Source organism: Oncorhynchus clarkii, chromosome 20 (genome assembly GCF_045791955.1).
Source record: "Oncorhynchus clarkii lewisi isolate Uvic-CL-2024 chromosome 20, UVic_Ocla_1.0, whole genome shotgun sequence".
Lineage (NCBI taxonomy): Eukaryota > Metazoa > Chordata > Actinopteri > Salmoniformes > Salmonidae > Oncorhynchus > Oncorhynchus clarkii.
The window spans coordinates 21,734,463-21,754,038 of record NC_092166.1 but is presented as its reverse complement, the minus strand read 5'-3'; the positions used below and the strand labels follow the sequence as shown (position 1 = coordinate 21,754,038).

At 43.7% G+C, this 19,576-nt stretch overlaps 1 protein-coding gene across 1 annotated transcript; it reads right to left on the bottom strand.

Annotated features, from left to right (window-relative positions):
• Positions 1 to 427: 427 nt before the first annotated feature.
• LOC139377030 (uncharacterized) lies at positions 428 to 19,503 on the bottom strand. The gene is made up of 9 exons (XM_071120097.1): positions 19,467 to 19,503; positions 19,000 to 19,139; positions 15,490 to 15,656; positions 11,112 to 11,252; positions 10,843 to 10,950; positions 9,582 to 9,636; positions 4,962 to 5,028; positions 3,486 to 3,594; positions 428 to 911 (listed from the first exon to the last, which is right to left on the bottom strand). Exons 1-9 carry the CDS (start codon positions 19,501 to 19,503, stop codon positions 428 to 430), a joined length of 1,308 nt encoding a protein of 435 aa, XP_070976198.1.
• Between the last annotated feature and the right edge of the window lie 73 nt (positions 19,504 to 19,576).

Genomic DNA, 19,576 nt, shown 5'->3' with positions numbered 1-19,576 from the left:
TTCATGTCCCATTTGTGTTTTGTCTTTCTGAACAGGCTATGGCTTTTGTTAGATGGGAGAAAGTAGATTGTTAATAAACCATGTATTACAGGCATATGAACATTTATTTATCCAAATACAGTCGCATTTATTTACTTCAAAATACATTCAATAAATGGTTCAATTAGGTAGATCAAATTTGACACATTTCGAAAGCATCCAACCATATTGTGTCATGTGTTCACTTTCAGGTCTTCTATCAGTCTCTAGAAAAGGACAATATAACATCCCTGTGTCTCTTGGCTCATTGTGGAAGACTAGGGTTACTGTATTACTTTATATTAAAGCGATTACGACATCCCTTTTACAAGTATGAGTATTATTGACCTCTGATGAGAGACTTGTCTCCTTTTAGGACCAGACTGCAGGTAGAACATACATGACAGTATCAGAGACTCACTATCCTCTTATTCTGTAGTAAAGAGTTCAGTTTACGAGGAGCTAACCAGACTGTCCCCCTGCTGCGGCAGACACAGGTGCCTGGCCCCACTCGGCCCTCTGCTGGCTGGCCTCTGCACTGCGGGGAGAGCAGGGTTACAGGGCTCATCTGCTCACAGCTCCCTTTGCTCCCCGGAGGCTGTGTGGAGGAGCCTAGAGGACTGTGTCCACCAGGGAACAACAAGGGGCAGCTGTTCACTGAGTCTGACCATGAGTCATCATGTCTTTGAGCTCTCACAGTCACAGGCTGACCACTAGGCCTGCAAGTTCTGCCCTTTATTCTCTGTTCTGAGGCAGGGTTGAGGTAGGATCCATGGGTGGTTACTGTACTAGCAGAGGGGACCAGGGGCGGTAGGTAGCTGTCCCTGGCTTGAGCGGTGGTGATGGGTTCTCTGTTGCAGGGGTGGGAAGCCTCAGAGCTCTGGCTATGAGTCCTTGGATGTTTTTGTTCAGAGGGTTGGAGAGGGCTGGATACTCTGGTGTTGGGTGAGCTGCATGGTTGGCCTCTCATCCTGTCTAACGGAGGAGTCCTCCTTACTAGATGTACTACTAGTGGTGGACTGGGCCTGGTATGTGGAGGATGCAGTCTGGGGGCCACCACAGGGGTCAAGTGTCTCTGTGTCTCATCCGCAGACAAACCTGTCCATCCTATCGACCTGGGAATAACAACATTGCCATTAACACCATTCATGACAGCAAAGATCAACTAGGTTGCAATTAGCTACCGTAAATACTTTCACCAGATACTGTAAGTGATGACCTTGGGCTAGATTCTATCAGATCTGCGCTAGCCGACACCCGCTTAGAGGTTGTTTTGATGGTGTCAGAGCGCTCAAATCCACAGGCGGCCCCCAGCATTATACCTAAAGCGGACATGGCCATTGGCAGTCGCAATATTAGAAATCCCATGCAGCCTTGTTAACAAATTCAAACATTGGAATGTGAGACGTAATCTACACCTCAATTAGGCTGATAGAAATCCTAATTATTTTGTTGAATGATATTCAATTTGAGCGTCATCATCTTTATATACAGTTGATGTCAGAAGTTTACATACATTTAGGTTGGAGTCATTAAAACTCATTTTTCAACCACTCCACAAATTTCTTGTTAACAAACTATAGTTTTGGCAAGTCGGTTAGGAAATCTACTTTGTGCATGAAACAAGTTATTTTTCCAATAATTGTCTACAGACAGATTATTTCACTTATAATTCACTGTATCACAACTCCAGTGGGCCAGAAGTTTACATTCACTAAGTTGACTGTGCCTTTAAACAGCTTGAAAATTCCAGAAAATTATGTCATGACTTTAGAAGCTTCTGATAGGCTAATTGACATAATTTCAGTCAATTGGATGTGTACCTGTGGATGTATTTCAAAGCCTACCTTCAAACTCAGTACCTCTTTGCTTGACATTATGGAAAAATGAAACGAAATCAGCCAACACCTCAGAAAAGAAATTGTAGACCTCCACAAGTCAGGTTCATCCTTGGGAGCCATTTTCAAATGCCTGAAGGTACCATGTTCATCTGTACAAACAATAGTACGCAAGTATAAACACCATGGGACCACGCACCGTCACACTGCTCAGGAAGGAGGCACGTTCTGTCTCCTAGAGATGAACGTACTTTGGTGCGAAAAGTAAAAATCAATCCCAAAGGACCTTGTGAAGATGCTGGAGGAAACAGGTACAAAAGTATCTTTATCCATAGTAAAACAAGTCCTATATCGACATAACCTGAAAGGCTGCTCAGCAAGGAAGAAGCCACTGCTCCAAAACCGCCATAAAAAAGCCAGACTACGGTTTACAACTGCACAAGGGGACAAAGATCGTACTTTTTGGAGAAATGTCCTCTGGTCTGATTAAACAAAAATATAACTGTTTGACCATAATGACCATCGTTATGTTTGGAGGAAAAAGGGGGAGGCTTGCAAGCCGAAAAACAGCATCCCAACCGTGAAACACAGGGGTGGCAGCATCGTGTTGTGGGTGTGCTTTGCTGCAGGAGGGACTGGTGCACTTCACAAAATAAATGGCATAATGAGGATGGAAGATTATTGAAGCAATATGTCAAGACATCAGTCAGGAATTTAAAGCTTGGTCGCAAATAGGTCTTCCAAATGGACAATGACCCTAAGCATACTTCTAAAGTTGTGGCAAAATGGCTTAAGGACAACAAAGTCAAGGTATTGGAGTGGCCATCACAAAGACCTGACCTCAATCCTATAGAAAATTTGTGGGCAGAACTGAAAAGGCGTGTGTGGGCAAGGAGGCCTACAAACCTGACTCAGTAACACCAGCTCTGTCAGGAGGAATGGGCCAAAATTCACCCAACTTATTGTGGGAAGCTTGTGGAAGTCTACCCGAAACGTTTGATCCAAGTTAAACAATTTAAAGGCAATGCTACCAAATACTAAATGAGTGTATGTAAACTTCTGACCCACTGGGAATGTGATGAAAGAAATAAAAGCTGAAATAAATAATTCTCTCTACTATTATTCTGACATTTCACCTTCTTAAAATAAAGTGGTGATCCTAACTGACCTAAGATAGGGAATTTTTACGAGGATTAAATGTCAGGAATTGTGAAAAACTGAGTTTAAATGTATTTGGCTAAGGTGTATGTAAACTTCCGACTTCAACTGTATATAGACTACACTTTCTCATTCTAAACTTTTAACGCAAGTGGGAAGGGTGTGGCTTCAAGACAATGACTGCAAGAGGAGCTGCTCACCAATTTGACGACTCCCAATGCAGTTTCCTACCTCCGACACCACCAAAACATCAGCTTTGCGGATGTCGGCTATCGCTGGTTAGTGCTTGATCTGAATGAATTTAGGCCCTTGTCTGGGAAGTATGCATGTTACCCTTATCAGACAAATAATCAGTGACATGCATTGGGCTTGACAGCAGAAAGCCCCTGAAAGCCTGTAAATCCATAGTGGTAAAACAGGTATTTTGGATCTGTTGGAAAGGAGAGTATAGAGCAGACTAGAGAGGCCAACCCGGATCTGCTCTGCAGGCTTGTTTCCACAGGGTAGGAGAGACAGTAGGTGATGCTGAGGCTCTGCTTCTTCAGATCCAACTGGATGGCTCTCCTCTCTTCCTTCTGCTCTGCAAATCAACCAACACCAGGAGAAAATCACTCACATTTCTACAATACTATTCTGCGGCAGTCAGACAGATTGGAAATGGTGAGAAGACTGACAGCCTGGTAGGCCTGTTTGAAATAAGCACCAGCATCCAAAGCCCAAGATAACGGAATATTGAGAGGTTACACCTGTTGACGGAGTGATGTAGTTAAATTACCACTCTAAAGTGACATCTATTAACCATAATCTTTTTCACCCAATTATTTGTGTGCAATGTTTTTCAATATTTGTAGCAGATGAGAACTTGACAACACTGGAAAAAAGGAGAAGTAAAAAGTATTTTTGCAACAATAAACCACTAGATGGTAGTGAGGATCAATTGATCTAATTTTGTTCCAGATATAGGAGAACATGTCAGTCATTTATGTCAGGTCAATACAAGAAGAAAGAAAAGCGACCAACTGTGTTTTTTAGGAAGCTTTTTTGGTAAGTGTCGTTTTAGGAAGTGTTGAATAAATGTATGTCGTTCTGTCCTTGTTATTTGTCTATTAATGTTCTGTATTATGTAACGTTGTGTGTTTTGTGTGGACCCCATGAAGAGTAACTGCTGCTTTAGCAGTAGCTAATGGGGTTCCTAATAAAATACTAACGTCAAAAGACTTAGGACACGTTACCAATTTATTTGCCTGGCTACACAGACTCCTTGCTCCGGCCAAACACTACGCCACGCCCACGGACATTAGTTTCTTCTCTGCAATGAGTCTGGATCTGAGTAACTCCTGACCCTTCACCGAATGCGAACCCGTTCGGGCCGTCTGATTGGTCCAGAAACTGATGGGTTGGGCCAGAGCCAGAACACACGCGGGTAAAGTGGTGGTTTGAAAATGGATCATTGGCTTTGATACTCCTATTGATACTCCTACTCCTATACTCCTATATATAAAACAAATGTACAACACCCCTCGCCACCACAAACGGCTTCAATGATGGCAGTCTCAGACTAAAGTATGTAGCGAACAACAGATCAGCAAAATAATTTAGTGTGAGTCGTCAGGCTACCAATTTATACCTCCAAAGGGAGCGATAGTCATTGTCAGTGCAGTGTAGTTCACAGGTTACTGAAGACACCAGAACTCATGAAACCATTATGGATCAGAGTACAGTCACTTCTATTAACTCTGGGCTCTGATGTTTAGCTGGCTCAATACAGATCAGTTATGTGGACCAGGAAAGTATATTACTGTTAGGTTGCAAAATGCTTTCCCAAAATGTCCATTGATTCCAGGAATGTTCCAACCAGGATTTTGGGAAAATCTGGGAATGCTGGTAAAGGTATAGTAATTTTCCCACCCTAATACTGTATGACTGTACTGTAACTGTATCACCCACCTGTTACAGTTGGCTCTGGAGCCTCAGTGACATCACACCGTGTCCGGTGTTCCTGTTCTACACTCTCCTGCAAGAAGCGAATCACAGACAAGACAAAACACCACAGAACAGGTCAACTACCGGAGACAGCTACTGGTGAGTTGGAGTCATGTACCCCAACGACACAGCTGACAAATGAGAAATAAGGAAGATGGTGGGAGATGGAAGGGGGTGTTAAGACGTGAGCGACGAAACGATTCAGCAGCAGCAGTGTTCGTTCCATGCGATTTGGACTCTCTTTTTACATCTATATCCAGACTCAGGACATAAACCACAGCTCCAACCACCAGGCTCTTTTCTCCGCTGGCAGCCGGGTCATATCTGTCCTGGTTTTCCAATACCACTGGTAATGGATGATCATTAGCTAGGAGTCCCACCCACCCACCCACAAGCCCTGCTATTTGCTTTGAGGTATTTACGTAAAGTCTCACTGTCTGCCACTGGCATACCATGGAGCTATGCCTCGTCTCGACTCCCCACTGTGTAGCTAACGGAGGGGTGCCGAGTGCCTAGCGCCGCCAGCTGATCGTCTTGGTTTTTTGAAATGCAAACAAACAGAAGTGGAGAGTGATCTAGTTACAGAGGAGGGTATTAATTTTAGATGTGAGGTCTGACTGATGGAAGGGTGGTTAGACTATCCTGGCGCAGGCTGCTACCAAGGGAGACGGAATACCAGACTGGTTCTGCATCCCTAATGGCACTCTTTTCCCTATGTAGTGCACTACTTTTGACCAGGGCCTATTGGGGGAATAGGGTGATATTTGGGATGGGACTGGGAGCTACACAGCCCACTGCTTCTCAATGGAGTGTTGACTCAAAACCCAAACTTTGCTTCGCAGAAACGGCTGGCCTTTTACTCTGAAAATAAAACAGCCTATTTTTTCACTGTGGTGCAGTGGTAAAATTATAACTCTCCACACCTCCTTCTCAGTCTATTCTTTCTCCTACTTAAAGCAGTGTTATATGGGCTCTATTTGGGACCATGCCTACTAGTCTACAAACTTCCAAAGCTTGACAATAATGAGATATTGCGGTAATTTAGTCATTACCGTGGACTGCCTGACTGCTAAAATTGCAGATTCCTTTCCTGGTCCACGAACAAGTCTATCAATTAATTCCAACAACCCCCATTCGAGGAAATGGGACATTATACCTATGTTTGTAAAAATGGATGACTGATTGCTGCATGCTAAATGTGAATGAGATCATACAGTACCCTGGCTTGGTTCTGGCTGACTAGACTATGTTTCTGGCTGTAATGGGAAATTATTTGATTAATTGTCCTCCACAAGGAAATCTGAGAGGGAATTGTGGATCTCTCTCCGCCCGTTAGTACATTCATACATTAGTCACACTTTTATATCTCAGCCAAAATGTATTTTGACTAAACTTGCCATAGATATCAGGCATTTACAAAATTACACTGATTGGCCAAATGGCAAACTGTAGGTCCCTCACCTCATAAGGAACACATTTGCGTCAGGGACCCATAAGTTCTGCCATGATGGATTTTCCGCCATTTTGAATTTTCTGAAGAACACTTAAAAAGCTACTTTTCTGACACCGGATGACCAATCTGCACAAAACTTGATTTGTGATAGCTATGGACAAAGGTCCATAGAGGTCCAGCGCAATATTTTCCAGACTAGTACCTTAAACAATATGGCTGCTATTGACCATGAACATTCACGTGGGCGTGGTCTGGCAGATAAATGCATATAAATTAGTCCAGGATATTTGTATTGTAACAAAAATTCAGTAAACATGTTGCAAACACTGTCAAGACTCAACATATGCAAGAACATTTATATCAGAGGCGCTATAGTAATCACATGTGATATCTCAGACACCACTGGCCCGATTTTGACAAATCGCTCTCCCTCTCTGGCGCTCGAGGGCGCCAGGCTACCCTTCATTACGCACACCTGTCACCATCATTACGCGCAGCTGCGCAATATTGGACTCACCTGGACTCCATTACTTTGTTGATTACCCCCTCTATTTCAGTCTGGTCCTCAGTTTGTTCCCTGTGTCAGCATTGATGCCATTATTTTTCCCCTGTCCAGAAGCTATTCCTGTTTCATGTCTGTTGTTTATTAAATGTTTATTAAACTCCCTGTACCTGCTTCTCGTCTCCAGTGCCAATCCTCACATATGTGTCTTGCCATAGAGATGCATAATTTACAAAATTACACGGATTGGCCCAAGGGTGGGTGCTGTATCATTCGTGGGGGGTGACATGTTTACTTTTACCTTGTTATTTTCCTGTATTTCAGTCTATAATTATCTGTTGTAACAAAGTACTGATGTTCCTACCTTTGACCTGTTTAACTGACAGTATCAAACGTCTGCCAGTGTTGAATGTGATGGTTAAAGTTTGACGCCAGACTGAGCTGAGGTCACACTGATAATGTCTCTGTGACACTATGTGATTCTATAGCAGCTGAGGTTGTGACTTCCTACAAGTCTCTTGGGATGGCGTTTACAGAACATTCAGTGCTATGTGATTAATATAGAAGGGCCTTCACAGAGGAAGCCTTTAGACATTTTCTTTGCTGAATTCTTGTAATAAACCAGATGGATTTTTGATTTGATATTATCTACGACCGCTATCCTTTTTATTCACCTGAAAATCTACTTTACACTGGCTAAGCATTTTGCTTCTGTTCATTATGCCTTTGAATTGCACTTTACATACTACAAAAATGCTAGTAGCAGAAACAGAAACATCCCTAACCGACACGGTGCAATCCCATCCTAGTCCCTACATCTCAGGAGACGCGAGTTGGAGATGTGTGACACGGCACATAAAAAGATCAAAATCAAATCAAATTTATTTGTCACATACACATGGTTAGCAGATGTTAATGCGAGTGCAGCGAAATGCTTGTGCTTCTAGTTCCGACAATGCAGTAATAACCAACGAGTAATCTAATTAACAATTCCAAAACTACTACCTTTTACACACAAGTGTAAAGGGATAAAGAATAAAGAATATGTACATAAAGATATATGAATGAGTGATGGTACAGAGCGGCATAGGCAAGATGCAGTAGATGGTATCGAGTACAGTATATACATATGAGATGAGTAATGTAGGGTATGTAAACAAAGTGGCATAGTTTAAAGTGGCTAGTGATACATGTATTACATAAAGATGCAGTAGATGATATAGAGTACAGTATATACTGTATACATATGAGATGAATAATGTAGGGTATGTAAACATTATATTAAGTAGCATTGTTTAAAGTGGCTAGTGATATATTTTACATCAATTCCCATCAATTCCTATTATTAAAGTGGCTGGAGTTGAGTCAGTGTGTTGGCAGCAGCCACTCAATGTTAGTGGTGGCTGTTTAACAGTCTGATGGCCTTGAGATAGAAGCTGTTTTTCAGTCTCTCGGCCCCAGCTTTGATGCACCTGTACTGACCTCGCCTTCTGGATGATAGCGGGGTGAACAGGCAGTGGCTCGGGTGGTTGTTGTCCTTGATGATCTTTATGGCCTTCCTGTGACATCGGGTGGTGTAGGTGTCCTGGAGGGCAGGTAGTTTGCCCCCGGTGATGCGTTGTGCAGACCTCACTACCCTCTGGAGAGCCTTACGGTTGTGGGCAGAGCAGTTGCCGTACCAGGCGGTGATACAGCCCGACAGGATGCTCTCGATTGTGCATCTGTAGAAGTTTGTGAGTGCTTTTGGTGACAAGCCAAATTTCTTCAGCTTCCTGAGGTTGAAGAGGCGCTGCTGCGCCTTCTTCACGATGCTGTCTGTGTGGGTGTGGGTGGACCAATTCAGTTTGTCTGTGATGTGTATGCCGAGGAACTTAAAACTTACTGGCTTCCCCATCTGTTGGGCAGGGAACACCTACATCTGGTGTTCCGTTCTCTCTCCTTCAGTGCCTGAGGAGCAGGACAGAGGGGCAGCCAACCCAGCACCAGAGTATAGAGACTAGACTACTCAGTACAGTAGGAACTTGGACTGATTGAAAGAGGATCAATCTTGTGCAGCAGTGTGTTTGGCCAGATCCCTGGAAAGACTTAGTGCCTCTGGCCTCAGCAGTAACCTTAGATTGAGGCTTTGCAGACTGGGCGTACACAAGGAATAATATGCAGATTGCCAACAGCGGTTGAAGGCAGAAGGTAATCAGGTCCATCTGAGGGGTGGCTTGGTGATGACTGTCCTAGGTCAACAACAGGTCACATTGGTTCTCGCTGTGTTAACCAGGCGGCTGTACGTGTCGGTAGCAGCCAGCTCTCGGTTTTTGGAGGAGCGAAAGGCTTGTTCTCTCTGTGGGGTCTTTCACATATTATATTATATTTTTCATGGCCTTGTCTATAGCTCAGACCCGAGGTGTTGAAGGCTTATTGAAGGACATCCCAAAGAAAACGCTGACAGAGAAGAACGGACCTTTTTACTTACAAGTCTTCCGTGAATTCTGTATCTCAGTCCAAGCACATAGGGTACTGCAAGTGCAGTATATTTTCTGAGAGCACAGACCAACATTTAAACTGGAACAATAGTGTGAATTTCCAAAATATCAACCTCTCTGGTATTTTGATTGGAATCAAACCCAACTCTTACCTGCAGAAAGTCCACTTGGCTTTTCAGCACCTCGCATTCTTCAGTCAGAACTGATCTGGTAGTGAGGAGAGAACACCATTTTTAGGTTGAACTCTAAAACCCTTTTGCATTTCTTGACCTTTTACAAATGAGAATAGATTATAACACATTTTAGTAAAACTATTCAACTAAAGAAAATTGCATAGTGTCAAACACAAACCAATTCAAATGTATTCATAGCATGATATCAAGGTGCAATTTTCCAGGAACTCGGCTGCCGGTTTTCATCGAATACCACCTTGAATCCTAAACAGGCAGCCAAATGCACAACAGCATGTACTACATCCATATATATTATACAACTTTTCTTATGGTATTGAGGGAGCCGTGGCCTATTTCTCTTTCTCGGTTATGTAACTATTGTAGACTTAATTCCCTTCTTTATTTTTTTAGAAGCAAAGGAATCTTCTGCATGCTGAGGTCTGGTATTCATTTTCTTACAATGGGGGCTTTTGTTCTGTGCAGGGATGGAGAGAGGAGAGGGCTGGCTGGCCTCCACCCTCCGCCCTCCATCCCCTCCTCCTCTCCCCCAGCTCCCCACCAAGGCAGGCCCCGTGTTTGCAATCCCCTCCAGGCCTGGTTGGGTAGGGAGCTCCAGATGCCTGGCTCTTTCTGCCACAAGGCCAGGGGGAAAGGGAGCCAGGTTGGAGGACACAGGCGGGAGAGAGGAGTGCAAGACAGGAGAACAGGGGAGAGGAGAGAGAAACTATGACCAGGAGAGAGGGCAGGGATCTATTCGCTGTAGATGACAGGACAGGAATACACTTTTATGGAGAGAAGGAGAAAAGAGGAAGGTAGAAAGAGACAAAGCAGGGTGGTGTCCTCGTATCGTAAAGCTACCCCCTTTCTCTTTACTGTAATGCCATGTTTGTACAATGATGAGGACATGTCTGGTCTGTCCAAACAGGCAGATTGAGAGAGGGCCAGAGTGGCAGAAGTCTGAAGAGAAATCTGACTCTGCACAGAGGAATGTGTGAGGAGGAAAAGGGGTCCCATTCCCACAGTCCACAGCTGTATTCATTTCATTACAGCACTTCGCTGACTGTGGCTCACATTTACCCCACGGCTCATGGTCTTTCCTGTCTGGGACTCTTCATGGATGCAGACTAAGGTCTTGCAGTCACATATTCTGCAGAATTTCAACTGGCTGCATTTTATAGGGCGCATTACCGAAACATTAGTCTGTAATTGACATTTTTGGAAATGTTGCTCAGTGACTTACCTGAGGTGGGCCACAACATCATCTATGTGGGTGACATTCAGCTTGTGTCTCACGCCATCATTGTCATCTTGGCTGGTAGTAGAGCTGACTGAGCTCTGGGAACAGGACCTGTCGGACCAGAAATGCATGTCTAAGATGCATCCACGTGACTAGAAATACACAATGACAATGTATGTTTGCAACTGTCCTTTTCTCTCTTGTGTTGTAGCAGTTGTATTACAGTATGTGAATGTATGTATGTGAATGTACCTCCTAACAGTCAGACTAACCTTTCTGCATGTTGGCTCTGGCTGAATTGTATTCCACTAGAGGGAGGCCTACTATTCACAGTGTCACAACGGTTGTTATGGACACCCAAGGCGTAATTCACCACACTAGGACTGTACCGGAATATGTCTGCATCTCCATCTCTAAAATCAATAGATACATACAAATAACCCCCAACGTAGTGTGAATGAGACAGAGAGGAGGGAATAAGATGACAAAGGAAGGAGAGAAATAGTGAGCCAATAATCTGGCCCCCCAGTTTTGACCCGTTGGTGCAACACAAAGTGAGTGTTGTATGTCTGTCAACCCCGACGGGCCGGGCGGCCAGCAGGCCTGTCCTGCTTTCTGAAATCCCCTTGTCCTAATCTTAAGACTACCACGCTGAAAATATTAAAGCAGTGGAGCAGAGAGAGAGATGGGGAGAAAGAGAGAGATGGGGAGAGAGAGGGAGAGATGGAGAGAGAGAGGGGGAGATGGAGAGAGAGATGGGTAGAGAGAGAGAGAGATGGGAGAGAGAGGGAGAGATGGAGAGAGAGAGGGAGAGATGGAGAGAGGGAGAGATGGAGAGAGAGAGGGAGAGATGGGGAGAAAGAGAGAGATGGGGGAGAGAGAGAGAGAGAGAGAGAGAGAGAGAGAGATGGGGAGAGAGAGAGAGAGATGGGGAGAGAGAGGGAGATGGGGAGAGAGAGAGATGGAGAGAGAGAGAGAGGGAGATGGGGAGAGAGAGGGAGAGATGGAGAGAGAGAGAGATATGGGGAGAAAGAGAGAGATGGGGAGAGAGAGGGAGAGAGAGAGGGAGAGATGGGGAGAAAGAGAGAGATGGGGAGAGAGAGGGAAAGATGGGGAGAGAGAGGGAGAGATGGGGAGAGAGAGGGAGAGATGGAGAGAGAGATGGGTAGAGAGAGAGAGAGAGAGAGCGATGGGGAGATGGGAAGAGAGAGGGAGAGAGAGATGGGATGAGAGAGAGAGATAAATGGGATGAGAGAGAGAGAGAGAGAGAAAGAGAGAGAGAGAGAGAGAGAGAGAGAGAGAGATATGGGTAGAGAGAGAGAGAGAGAGAGATGGGTAGAGATAGAGAGATGGGTAGAGAGAGAGAGAGAGAGAGATGGGTAGAGAGAGAGAGAGAGAGATGAGTAGAGAGAGAGAGATGGGTAGAGAGAGAGAGAGTAGAGAGAGAGAGAGATGGGGAGAGAGAGAGAGAGATAGAGAAAGAGAGAGAGAGAGAGAGATGGGTAGAGAGAGAGAGATAGATGGGTAGAGGGAGAGCGAGAGAGAGAGGGGTAGAGAGAGAGAGGGAGAGAGAGATGGGTAGAGAGAGAGAGAGAGAGAGAGAGAGAGAGAGAGAGAGAGAGAGAGAGATGGAATGAGAGAGAGATGGGGAGAGGGAGAGAGAAGTGGGATGAGAGAGAGAGAGAGAGAGAGAGAGAGAGAGAGAGAGATGGGATGAGAGAGAGAGAGAGAGGGAGAGAGAAGTGGGATGAGAGAGAGAGAGAGAGAGAGAGAGAGAGAGATGGGATGAGAGAGAGATGAGAGAGAGAGAGAGAGAGAGAGAGAGAGATGGGATGAGAAAGAGAGATGGGCAGAGGGAGAGAGAGATGGGATGAGAGAGAGAGAGAGAGAGAGAAATGTGATGAGAGAGGGAGAGAGAGAATCAATGAGAATGGTACAACAGCAGCAGTCCTGCAGCCTCCAAGAGTCACCAGCCATGAATGAGGGGTGAGGGGGTGAGGAGAACACCCCAGCAGTGTCAAAGTAGAGATATTACTAGGCTGAGGGATTTAAATCAGGAGGCTGGCGCAGAGTGGACACTCCCATTTAACTGCACCTGCCGAAACTCTTTTGATCTCCAGGAAAAAGGAGGTTGCAGATGCTGGCCAAGGATGCCCAACCCTTTTTTAAATCACAAAGGGTTGCGTAATTACGGAGCAATACTTCTCAATCCAAGCGGAAAAGTAGAGTAGAGGTAAGAATCCCATTTCAGTGGCAGGCTGCTAGTGGAGCTACCGGGTCTAGCTGTAATGACAGGAACAGAGGCTACATTGTGAGGCAGTGTAGTACATATCACTAAGTAGCTTACTCCCAGAGAGAGGAGGAGCCCTGATCTCAGCTAACAAAGATGGCATAGACGCCCGCCGCAACATCAACAACCACACCAGACCATTCAAAAACTCCTCCTGTCCTGGAAGATTGATAAACTACAGACGTAAAATAAGTTACACCACAACCACAGCCTTTTAACATTTCCCACTTCCCAGCTCCTCCCGCTCCAATTGTTATGCTAGTTCCGTTCAGAGATTTAGGACGTCCTTGGGCCCGTTTTCAGAAAGCCTATTTATTCAGAGTACCTTTACTCAATGGGCATTCAGCGTACCCCCTATTTCTCTCCATAATGGGACAGGTGCAGCTGCACTGAGGACGCCGACCACAAATAACTAAGACAATGGCATGGAGAGAGGACCACACAATGGGACAGGTGATCTGAAAAGTTGCCAACCAGCTCCATTAAATCAGTTCCCTTTAAAAGCAAGATTAATCTTAGCTGCTAAAGTCAGACACCCTTGTTCATCAAACCCCTCAGCTGTAGGGTATTTAGTCAACTCAACAGTTTCCTGCTTTGGGTAGGATCGATTGGTCAAGGATAAAGAGAAAGCTCCAAACCTGGAGCGATATTAAAGCGAAATGAGCCAGCAGCTTTGTCCTGAAAGCAGATCAGCTGATTTACAGTGAGGCCCTTAATTTGCTAATCAAAGAGAGGGGGATCATGGAGGATATACACACAGACTATATTCAAAAGGGTACCCTATTCCCTACATAGTGCACTACTGAGCCCTATGGGCCATGGTCAAAAGTAGTGCACTCTATAGGGAATAGGGTGCCATTTGGGCCACAAACACAAACACAGGGCAGAGGCAGAGACCAACAGGACCAACCAGCAGGCAGCAGCGTGGTTGGCACTTGGCAGGGGATCAAAGCAGAACGTAGTATCAGGGATAACATGGTACTGATACCCAAAGTCTTAGCATTACCTTGTTGATTTGTCCACAGGACGTCTGGACGTGCCAGCAGAGTTTGTTTGAAGTGGGTTTAAGATGAAATCATTCCTGAATGATACACAGTCCTAGACTACTCCTAGTCTACCCTTTAATAGTCCCATAGTCTTAGCTAAATCTGATCTGATTTAAAGTAACAATAAAGCTATGAATGACAGTTTTTGTAAGATAGCCACTGCCAATACATTTCTAACTGGTGCATCACATTTATTGGATATAATCTTCAGTGATTTGTGTTTTTCCTGAATGGCAACAAAAACTCCAATTATAGGGGCAAAGTTGAGGCGGAGCTACATTCTTCGGAGCCTCCAACCAGTTGCTGAGGGACGGACACGCCTCCCCTTCAAATAGGTACCTGTAAATTACTGCCTTTTGTTGGACAAACGGGCTCATCCGGATGCACGCCTAGTGTTGGGTGGGCAGTATAAAAAGTGGGCAGTATCTGGGTGATTTGTTGCTTTAGGCTACACAATATAAAACAATATTTGAATGTAGGAGATTGTGAAACCTCAAATTCTGCCTTGTGCTTTTACCATTAGGACCATAACATTTACAGCCATTTTGGAACCTGACTATCTTCTTTGATCTAATTATTACCAAGCCATTTGTAACTGACTGAAAACACAGTAAGCATTTCAAGATATCATTGTTGAAGAAAACTAAAGGTACAAAGTGTGAAACAAGGGTCCTGACCCCTAGGCCCAACCCTTTCCCAGTGGAAAGAAAAGTCTCAATGGTTTTACTGGGGTCAGAATATTTATCACCTGGAACTAAAAAAAAAACAGGCAGGGAGGGAGAGACAGGGAGAAGAAGCCTGGTCTGGGAAACGAGATCGACAGACATCCCAACAATGTTGGTCCTCTGTCTGATGAATGAAAACCTAAACATATATATTTTTTCTCTCAAAATTCAACCGTTAGGCAATCATGGCGTAAGAAGAAGTGTTGGTGTTTGACAATTTGATAAATGCTTTATCAATTCCAAACTAAATAGCAAACTAGAAGAGGAAGGGAAAGGAAAGCCAACAGGGTTATGGTAGTAGTTTCTTCCAAAACGTTTTATTGTTGCTGATATTCAAACAAGTTGCCACCAATGATTAATAGGCTACGTTGTATTAACATGTTGGTGTTGCATAGTTCTTAACTAACTGCTTTGTAATTGCATAGTATTTGCCTGTGTCCCAAAATGGCTCCCTATACCCTACATAGGGCACTACTTTTGACCAGAGCGCTATGGGCCCTGGTCATAAGTAATGGACTCTATAGGGAAAAGAGTTCCATTTGGGACACAGGCATGGAGTTCAGTAATCACACAAGAGTCTTCTCCTCACCTGCCCTCCAAGGCTGCTCTCTCCCTCACGGTCGCCAGCAGCAGTTGGATCTCAGCTTTCAGCAGCTCCTTGATGGCAGGGGGGTCAGCCAGGGGGGAGTGAGGTGTCTTCAGTCTGTTACCCAGTTTATGGCGCACTGTCTGCCAAATCTGCTGCCACATAGTGACCTGGAAGTAGGAAACATGGGGATACATGGGATAGGACATCAGGAGACAACGCTGTGTAACTTTAGGCTTATAATGAGTGATGAGTCATTATGAATGATGAGATATCAGAAAGACCTGTGAAATGTACATGACATTCAATTGAGTCCCTGGCCCATCAAAATCTTATAATATAAGTGTTCTATTTAATAATGTCCCCTGGCCACTGTTGGGCATAGAACTACTGCATGTGTTTTTCAGTTGGCTGGTTTCCCCCAACAAGTTTGCACACTACTCTTTAAAAACACTACATTCAGGAAAAAAACTATTAAAGGGGCTACTGCTGAAGAATAAAAAAGTGGAAGTGTTATGAAACTGTAGCCAGACAGGAAAAAAGTGGAAGTGTTATGAAACTGTAGACAGACAGAAGAAAAAAGTGGAAGTGTTATGAAACTGTAGACAGACAGAAGAAAAAAGTGGAAGTGTTATGAAACTGTAGCCAGACAGGAAAAAAGTGGAAGTGTTATGAAACTGTAGCCAGACAGGAAAAAAGTGGAAGTGTTATGAAACTGTAGCCAGACAGGAAAAAAGTGGAAGTGTTATGAAACTGTAGCCAGACAGGAAAAAAGTGGAAGTGTTATGAAACTGTAGCCAGACAACAACAAAAAAAAAGAGGAAAGAGAAAAAGTCAAGCAAATATTCTGGCTGACAGCAGAGGCACAGTGTTGGTGAAGAAGTTTAAAGTCTGGAGTCTATTCCATTTGTTCTGCACCTGGTCCCTGACATTCAGTGTCTATGCTCCATGGAAAGGTCAGCTTCAAAGCCCCAGTGCTGTCCAGAGGAGAACGTTTAAACACGGTCGTTCCCTGTGTCTTTCAATCTGGCTGTGCCCTCACATACGCACACACACACACACACACACACTACCACTATGTCTAGCTGAACTCCAGCCAGGCAGCCACACACTGCTTCCCATAAGCCCCAGAAAGCCATTCTCTATGCAGGTGTTTATGGTGTGAGCCCCCTAGGATGCTAACAACAGTAACAAGCTGTTCATTGTTTAATTCATCTCCAAGTGAAACCCATCAGATGACATGGGGAAGGAATTACAGTGTGGTTAACCTGAGTGGTTGACTCATTGCTGTTGTTGTAACTTCACAATGGAGATTGAAGATCTGAAATGTGAAACGTGATAAACATTTGAAATAGGCTAATCTAATAATACATTCTTCGTGCTTGCCATCCACAAACCAAACATTGACTGAATCCTATGCAATATCCAGTTGCACAGGCATTACTAATGTCCGGAGAATATATGATAGCTCAAACCCACATGGTTTGGCAGAGATCCAAGGAAACGTGCCCTGGCCTCCTCATATCCTGTGTTAAACTTAAAAGGAACTGCTGCAGACAATGGTGACCTTGATGGAGAGAAGGCCAGTCTGGGAAGTATTATTATGATTCTCATCCAGAGATTTAACGCTGAGGGAAAGCATTCATTTACTACAGGGTAGAAAGCAACAACAACAAAGAATACTGAGGGAAATGTAAGGCTGGTTGAGTGAATAGGGCTCACATGCTTTTTTTTTTTTACTAGAAGTCCTTCCTTCTCTACCTACATGTACAAATGACCAGGACTAACCTGTACCCCCGCACATTGACTCGGTACCGGTAGCCTCGTTATTGTTATTTTATTGTTACTTTTTACTTTAGTTTACTTAGTAAATATTTTCTTAACTCTATTTCTTGAACAGTGTTGGTTAAGGGCTTGTAAGCATGTGACAAATAAAATGTGATAACTAAAGAGTTTTGAACCAGTCGGCGCATAGAAATGATATCCTGTATATGCTCACAATGATCTTATCAACAAGGCAGAGTTAGCCCTCTTAACCCCTAGATTGGCCCCTAACGTGCTAAGCTAATTTGAGGGCCTGTGTCATTTTTCTTCTATTACGCAACTATTCCTGGGGTCTCCATCATTAGATGTGTGTCCTGTAGAGTGTGACTGTATTTACACTACTGAACTGATCTAATATGGACATTTAAAACATGGCCCCTAGCAGAACATAACTGTAGGATGACATCACTGGGGAGAGTTAAGACTGGAGACCCAGACAGGAAATGGGTGGTTTCATACATATTTATTTTTCCTTTTTAAATATGAACCCTATATTATCTACTTCAATTGAAGTTACTCCTGCATTGCTAATGGGGTGGTAATTCCCTAGCCAGCCTGGCAAAATATTATGCAAATTACACATAGCCTGTTGACCTGTTGTATGCTACTTGATAACATTTTCAGACGGAGTAGTTGGCTTCAGAATAAACAGTTTAAAGCAGTAGGTGGCCCGTGGGCCAAATACGTCCCGTGGGTGATTTTATTTGCCTCTACCCCCCTATATCTGTTTGGGATTGTTGCTGTTAATTTGCAGTGTACAAATTATTTATATCTATGTTCCGGCCCCCCAACCATCAGCTCAAGAAAAAAATTGGCCCACGGCTGGATGTAATTGGGGACCCCTGGTATGAAGAAAGTCTCGAGACACAGTGTGAATGAGTTGTTTTGGAACAATCTGAGGACCTCGTCTTGAATGCATGCATAGCCTCACTTAACTAGAGCTCCTTGTGTTTTACACAACACCTCATTCTACATTGTGGAACCTATCTAAAGCTTTCATGTCTTGTTGTGATTACTTGCTGTAATTGTGGCATGTTCACAGTTTAATGTAATCTATTTAAAGTACTAATGCATAGCATTTGCCAACTATATAATATTATCTAGTAGTTACTTCTATCTTGAGTTGTTAGGAGAGTTTATTGAGTCAAGGGAACTTGCTCAAGTGATTTCCAGTCCACCCTTATTGTTTTGGCCAAATGTAATGTGTCAGCTATTGCTGATTGCTACCTAAAGACAGATATTTGAACAATGCAGGACCATGGTCAGTTATTCCTCCAACATGAACAGCACCCGTAAAGTGACAACCAGAAGTTGAAACAGTAACAATGCTCTCCCCACCACTGTTTCGGTAAAAAGCTGAGGGATGGGGATGGATTTATGTAACCACTCTCAAATTCAAATTCATAGACAGAGCTATGGATGCAAGGAGTGACCATCCATGATATCAAAAGTATAGATTTAACCATATTTTAAAGCTATGCAGTTTTAGCTTACATTTACTTTGTTGGCAAACATTGGATTAAAACAAGTTCATATTCTGGGTTCTAGTGGGGTATGACAGTTGAACTAGCTAAAGCCATATGAGGCATTTAATAATCAATGGATATAGCTAGCTATATCATTCATGTATACGTTTAAAAATGTATGTAGCAACTGCAGATTGTCCCTTTAAAATGGCTTGGTCCTCACCTCAGTATGAATCTCTGTGTACATGTCAATCAAAGCATCTCCAAACAAGCCCCGGATGTCTGGGAGCTCTGGCGTCGGGACTTGCTCCACGATAACATTCCACACCGAGAGTGGACATTCGGATTCTTCCATGAAGACACCTAGGAGTTTAAACGGTCTAACTGAGGGGAGAATTGAAACTAGTCATTGACATATGTCTGGTCTAGAAGTCATTTGCTTCATAATAATAATAATTTGCCGGTTTTGCCAGCAGTAGCAGAAGTCTGCACGTCGTGGGTTGTCTGTCTCATTTGGCTGCTGTAGATAGCTAAGTTAGTTAACGTTAGCTATCTAGTTAGTTGTTAGATAGCATCTCAGTAACATTAATTGAATAATTTAATGCACATTATATTTTTGCTTAAATTTTACATTTTAAAACTTGAGAGAAATGTGAGCTCACCTGCTAGTTAGTAAATCAAAGACTAAACTTACCTCGTTGTTGCTTCCTGTATCCAGTGTAAACATTATTGTATCCAAGGAAGACATATCGCGAGATCAGTATCTCTCCACCTCTGCTTAGAATAAACTATTTCTGGTG

Coding starts and splice junctions, on each gene's coding strand:
- LOC139377030 (XM_071120097.1), bottom strand. CDS start 19,503: ATGTTTACACTGGATACAGGAAGCAACAACGAGGTAA. Junction 11,253..15,489: donor AGAGCAGCCTTGGAGGGCAG/GTGAGGAGAAGA, acceptor TATTGATTTTAG/AGATGGAGATGCAGACATAT. Junction 3,595..4,961: donor TCCAGAGCCAACTGTAACAG/GTGGGTGATACA, acceptor GTTGATTTGCAG/AGCAGAAGGAAGAGAGGAGA.